Source organism: Lupinus angustifolius, unplaced genomic scaffold, assembly GCF_001865875.1.
Source record: "Lupinus angustifolius cultivar Tanjil unplaced genomic scaffold, LupAngTanjil_v1.0 Scaffold_147_60, whole genome shotgun sequence".
In the NCBI taxonomy this organism is placed as follows: domain Eukaryota; kingdom Viridiplantae; phylum Streptophyta; class Magnoliopsida; order Fabales; family Fabaceae; genus Lupinus; species Lupinus angustifolius.
Genome location: NW_017725817.1, coordinates 1 through 7160, shown reverse-complemented (window position 1 = coordinate 7160; position 7160 = coordinate 1). Strand labels below are relative to the sequence as shown.

At 31.0% G+C, this 7160-nt stretch overlaps 1 protein-coding gene across 1 annotated transcript; it reads right to left on the bottom strand.

Moving 5' to 3' along the window:
- Positions 1-747: 747 nt before the first annotated feature.
- Positions 748-2040, bottom strand: LOC109340192 (zinc finger BED domain-containing protein RICESLEEPER 2-like). The gene has a single exon (XM_019577794.1). It carries the CDS (start codon positions 2038-2040, stop codon positions 748-750), a length of 1293 nt encoding a protein of 430 aa, XP_019433339.1.
- Between the last annotated feature and the right edge of the window lie 5120 nt (positions 2041-7160).

The window sequence follows — 7160 nt, the reverse complement described above, 5'->3', positions numbered from 1 at the left end:
AAAGTGCAATCCCTCATTTTTAGAGAAATGCATCTCTTCACTGTAGCAAATCAATGCCCCGAGGTTATGCATCAAAGGATTCAACAGACACAATAACATGATAACAAAGTCCCCAAACTTCCACATGGAACTTCTAATATGAGAAACATCACCCGATACACTTATTAACCCATTTAACTAAAATACATCCACACTTATTAACCCAATTAACTAAATACATCCAGAACTGAATAAATATCAATAGGCCTTCATCATCAGAGTAGCATCACTGGAAAACTAATAACAATAATAATAAGAACCCTTAGTAATTTTAAAAAATAACATACCTAGTTATCATGATGACCCTAAAGGAAAGCCAGTTTGACTAGCATTGGTTTTAGTGGAGTGTTCCCTATCATTCTCACTAAATAAAGCACTATACTCAATGTACATATCATTTAGAGCATTGTATACTTTTTCAATATTTATTTGAACTTCATCTTTAGGGTAAATTAATTGAAAACACATTTTAACACCCATCATCTTAATTCTAGGGTCCAAAATACTTGCAAGAGACATAACAAGATTACATTCACTCTACTACTTATCAAATTTATCCTTCATTGCACAAGCCATATCTCGCATAAAATCAAACTCATCATGAACAACATTATCTAAAATTTGCTTAATCCTATATACCTCAGCAAGATATAAATTAGCAGTTGGATATTCACTAACAGAAACAATATTTGAAGCAACATTAAATACCTATAGTAGCTTAGCCACTTTCTCTACCTTTTCCCATTCATCTGCTTCTGGAAGAGATGTATAACTTGGTTCTCGGTCTTGAAATCGTGGAAACACTTCCTTGAACTGTATTGCAATTGAAAGCATATCATAGGTGGAGTTCCAACGTGTAAGACAGTCAAGGACTAATTTTTTACCACCAAGTTTTAGTTGTTGAACTACTTGGGAGAATGTGCGCAATCTTGCTTCAGAATAGTTGATGAACTTCACACTTTCACGGATTTTTTCAATTATTGTTACTATTCTTCCTAAGCCATCTTGAACACGCAAGTTCAATATATGTGCACAACAACGCACATGGAACAACTTCCCATCCAAAACTAGTTTCACATGTCTTGAAAGTAAAACTTTTAATTCCTTCAAACACCTATCATTATAAGCTGCATTGTCCACTGACACACTAAATACTTTACTTTCTATGCCCCAATCTTTGAGACATTTGAAAATCGCATCAGCAATATCAACACCACGTCGAGGTGGAGGAACATGCACAAAGCTAAGAATGCGCTTTTGTAAAATCCAATCAGCATCAATAAAATGACCAGTCAGCACCATGTATTCTATCTTTTGATTTTGTGATTTCCAAAAATCTGTGGTCAAACAAATTTTGCTTACATCTCTCAAGGCTGACTTCAACTTCTTTTTTTCACTCTCATAAATTGTAACACAATCATTCTTCACTGTTTTTCGACTGATTTTCTCATATGAGATGTTGCAACATTTCATCATAAATATGAAACCCTCCTCCTCCACAATGTTAAATGGATGTTCATGCATCATGATCCAATGAGCAATTGCTTCTCTCTGTCTTGCATGATCATATTTAACATTAGGATTCACCAATAGTGGCCCATAAAGCTTTGCATCAACCATGGATTTTGCTGGCTGCAAGTTTAGTTTTTTTTGGCTTGTTATAAGCTTCTTGTAAATAAGACAATCACCTAAGTGCCTTATCAAATGGCTGGTGGATCCGCTACTAATCATAGCATAATTTTTGTGACAATGTAGGCACTCCCATGTCTTCGTTCCACTCTTCAAATTAACTTCTTTGAAGTGCTCCCAAACTGAAGAAGTCTTCTTCCTCTTTGCCTTTTGAATAACATATTCACTATGTTCAACATTTTCCTCTCCCACAACTTTATCATTTAATACTAATTCATTATTTCTTGGTGACCCTTCATTTTCACTTGGTGCTCCTTCATTTGTAGGAGCATCTAGATTAACTATTGCATGAGTTGACGAGCTAGTAGACATATTTCTACAATAAAAAAAGTATTAGTAAACAGAGAAAACTATTGACAATTGAAATAGTTAATAGATAAAAATAGAACAACCAAAATAAAAAATATTATGAAAGGAGACTTATGCCTTTGTTAGAATGATGAGATGTTTGTGACTTCTTACATAATTAATTATACTAAGAAAATTATTTGAAAGAAAAAATATAGCAAGTTAAGAATAAAGAGTGATTCTTAAAAGAATATTCAAAGATGAAATAAGTTTGCTATAGAAACTATGACCATATAGATATGTAAATTCACAATCAGTATCTAATTATAATGATAACTAAATGGTGGAAGGTGAAAACGTAATATTTCATTCTATGCATAACCACATTAATATATGAATGATTTATTACATTACTTAATTGAATTAAAAAGGTATTAATAACAAAAAAGGAAGAAAAAATAATGTATATGAAATCAAACAAAAAACATGAAGGTTTGTAAAAATATGTAAAAAATCAATGAAACCCTAAACAAGTAGACAAATCAATAACCAATAAATAACCAAAATCACATAGATAAATAAAAATAGAATAAAGGATATTGGTTATAGTTCCTTAATTACCTTTATGCTTAGATTTGTCTATTTTGAACTATGTCCTCCACTGTTGCTACTTTGTGAGATGTGCTTAAGAGTTGAGAGTAATTGTTTTTCTATTCTTTGTTAATAAAAAATGAGTAGATTAAAGGTTGATATTTTGCTCTCCTTTCTCATATTGTCTCTTCATCTTATTTCCATGTCTCTGCATCTTCTTCTTTATTGTTGCCAATTGGGTTTTCTTTTTACGGACAATGAAGAATACATACTCCATATTTTCTTTTAGTTTTAGACTTATACGGACATTTTCATTTTTAAACATAAAGCTCATTAGCCCATTTGTTACAACTTACAAGGCTAGTAGTATATGAGGCTTGAGAATAAACATAAAGATTAATTAGTTTATATATATATATATATATTATCGAGTTATCTCATGAACCTAACGAGTCGAACTTTATCTAACTCAAGTTCGGCTCGTTTATTTAACGAGCTCAATTTCTAGCTCAAGTTCGGCTCATTTGGTTCATGAACCAAGTTTGTCAAACTAAATAACGAGTCGAATTTCGAACGAATACCGAGTTGGTTCGGTTCATTGACAGCCCTACCTATAACCCATGGCTACTACTAGAGGATATTTATACTTGTTAACAGTCTCATCAAGTTTCAATTTGTTTTTCAAGACACAACCAGTATGTTTACAACCAATAGTTAACTCAATCAATTATTAAGATATATTGGACTCTAGAAATTCAATCTCATCATTTATGACTTCTTTCGAGAACTATGTGTTCAAGGAAGACATGAGTTCTTGGAGGTTCAATGAATCATACACTATTATTAGGATCTATAATATTTAGTTTCTCTTGTTATCTTGCTTCTTTTAGATTTTGTTTATATAAGCTAGTTTTTTTTTTTCTTTATCATAGGAGTGTCAATGATGTGCCTCATTATTCCATAATCACTAGTGCATTCATTTTATGGAATCTATAACAGTTAATAATATCCAATCGGTACACAATCATAGGTTATCAACTTGAAAATTCATTAAATATATAAAAAATTCGAGGATCGAGAGTCCTAACATATGTCAAATATCCCTAAGTTCTTAAATATGATAGATTAAGAAGATATTTTACTTTTGGACTTTGACAATTTACTAAGTACATAACATACAATCAATAAAATCTCACTATGCCAAAGGGATATGGCACTAGAGGTAAGCAAGATAGCTACTACATATTTAGTAAGGGTTCTATCTTCATTTTCAATTTTGCAACATTTTTTGGTATAACTAATAGTATTTCCTCACTTTTTTTTGTTATGTAATTAATCTTTTTCGATATACGTAATTATCCCTCCTAACAAGTGTCGTTCGTATAAATCAAACTTCTGAATTTTAGTCACCCCGGATATCTAGTGGGACTTTACACTAGTAGATCAATACTTTGTTGGTATTTAAAACAACTTAAATATCTTTAAGATATCATTTTTATTCTTCATATGAGTGATGCAATATTATTTCTCATTCCTAGTCAACGTTCCATGATCCATTAACTTCACATATATTAGAATTTGGGCCTCCATGTTTTTTGTCATAATCAACAGGCCTTTTTTTTACTAAAGAAGGGGAAAGGAGATGACAAATTGATGAAAAGCATTGTGAGCTTTGAATTCTTACACCAACTGTTTAATAACTGAATATCAGTTAACTTTATGGATCAAACTTGTTTGTTAATTACTTTATTTTATGTGTCTACATTCCTTTATTACTTTTTTTTAAGTGTCTCACAAGCAAGATTAATTAATTTTGAGAGGTAAGGATAAAAGAAAATAAAGTATACTTGTGTCAACAGAGATTTTTTTTAATAAACACAACAAAAATTGAATTGCTAATATGCTTAAGAAATGTGTCTATATATAATTGTGTCAAGCTTTGTGATATTTGTTTATTAACAAACTTTTACTTTTTTTTATACATATGGAGTTGAGGTGGTGATAGAGAGTCATGTCATAATGAAGTATGTTTTTTGGTACTATCAAGAGTATTCTCTCACATTTTAGATAAGAAACTAATCTTTTTTAGAGTTTGTAATTGTCTCTTTCAATAATTGTCACTTTCAGGAATTGAACATTGAAGTATGTTTGATAGGCTTCACAAAGCATGGGAATGAATATTTTTTTTCCTATTCAGCATACAACCAATGGTATGTCACAAGAGTAGACTCTTTTTTTTGCCGGACATCATTGTCTATACCTTGGATTAGTGAAAATTAACTATTTGTCAAAGTTGGCTGTCAACTTCGACGTACTCCTCAATAGATACGTGAATTAACTTATTTGATCAGCATGCTTATTTTATGTTCCAATACAAAGATAAATAAGTGAATATATTCATTATTAATGTGTACTCTTCGTCCCAAAAAATAACAAAGTAGTCTAGCTATCTATGGTATCTTGTTCTTATGTATGCCAACTACTAGCTGTTTCTATGGCATAACTAACAAAATGTATTTTTTGTGTCCTCTTACCTTAAGAGTAAGTAATTATTCTCTTTCAGAGTGTGTGATTGTCTCATTCAACAAATATCGCTTTCAAGAATCGAATTATTAACTTTTTAGTCATCCTAGAAATTTAGCAGAAACCTTACACATCTAAATTAACATATTATTAGTAACCGACAAAGTGTTTAGCAAACTTATGTGTATAGTAATAATAATTAATAAAAACAAATTAATTAATCTTTTATAACAACACTATACATAAGCTTACTTTTATCGGTAAATAAAATTAAGGGGCGCCCTACTATTGGTTAATATAAAAAATCTCCTCTATGTAGTACCTAGAGTATCTTCAAAGAGGCAAATGCGTTTCACTAGTTTGTTTTATATTTCTACTTAAACAATTCAAATCAAATTTTACTCACTTCAATGATACAATTTTATTATTTATTTTCAATTAGATCCTACAAACCTATTTCTTAATTATATTATACATTAAACTACATCAAGTATATAATTAAAATAAGAATGGTTAAAAATAATTAAATTTATTGAAATAGAAATATGAGAATTTGATCATGGGAAAATTAAATATATTGAAGACTGGAAAGATGAAAACTTGACTGTGTGAAAAATACCACAACCTGTTGAATATATTTATAGGTCCTAAATTGATTAATAACTAATAACTCTTTTTAATTAATTGACCTATTATGACTCATTAATGAATCCTTTTGCATTAGGATATTTGTGATTTGTGTAACCTTCTCCTTTTGCAACTTCATCTCTGAATCTTCATATTTCAACTTCGATTGAAAATTTGATTCCTAAAATGTATTCGTTGTAGTGAGATTCAACCGTTATGGTTAATTCTGTCGTAACTTGTAATCCATATTGCTTTCTGAAATAGTGGAATTTTTTTTATAAAGTGATTTTAGAAATGTTATTATTGTTTAACTCTTGATAAAAAAAAATTAAACAAAATCGGTCCTTGTTGGGGCTTTTGGCTTGCCACACAACACTGAAACAGAAACGAGAAGAGATGAAGAAGAAGAGAAATGAAGATCTTGTGAGTTAGAGAGAATAAGAGAAAAATTATCTTGAATGTTCCTCTATTGCCCTTAAAGCAAAATAGAAACTTGCCTTTTATAGTAAACCTGTCATAACAGAATTTTAAACAGATTTCCTGAAATAGTAAGTTTCAACTATCAACAATAAAACACTTCTAAACAATTACAACTTGAATTAAAACCTATCTAACTTCAACATTCTTCCCTAATTCAAGTTTGTTCAGTGATACCACACCCATTTTTTGCTTCAATTCTTCAAAATGATAATCCCTCAATGCCTTTGTAAGAGGGTCTGCAAGTTGATCTTTAGTGTTGCAATGAATGATCTGAATTCTTCCTTTGTTAACCAAGCTTCTCAAGAAGTGAAACCTCACTTCTATGTGTTTACTTCTCCCATGGCTTACTAGGTTTCTAGCCAAGTTTATTGCAGACACATTATCTATTCTGAGTTGCAGAGGAGTTGTGATTCTGGTTTTCAATTCTGCAATAAGTTGCTCAAGCCAAACCAGTTGACATGCTGCAAAACACCCTGAGATATACTCTGCTTCACATGATGAGAGGGCAATTACTTTCTGTTTTGATGAACACCATGAGATAGGTGCTTCATTGATTAAAAACAAATATCCAGAGGTGCTCTTCCTTTTACTAAATCTCCTCCAAAATCAGAATCTGCATACCCAACAAGCTGGAGTTCTGGTTCTGATTTCTTTGTGCCAAATGGAAAGAAAATTCCATGATCTTTGGTGTCTTTAACATATCTCAATACCCTTTTTGCAGAAAGTAAGTGAGTTCTCTTTGGTTTACTCATGAATCTACTTACTAGTCCAACACCAAAAGCTAAATCAGGTCTGCTATTGCACAAGTATCTTAGAGATCCTATTATTTGTTTGAAGTTAGTTTCCTCCACTGATTCTTCATGTTCATCCATTGTCAGTTTAAGATTGACTTCAATTGGACTGTTTGCTGAGTTGCAAGAGTC

What these genes read in the sequence shown, in the direction of transcription:
- LOC109340192 (XM_019577794.1), bottom strand. Translation starts at nt 2,040, where the DNA reads ATGTCTACTAGCTCGTCAACTCATGCAATAGTTAATCTAGATGCTCCT.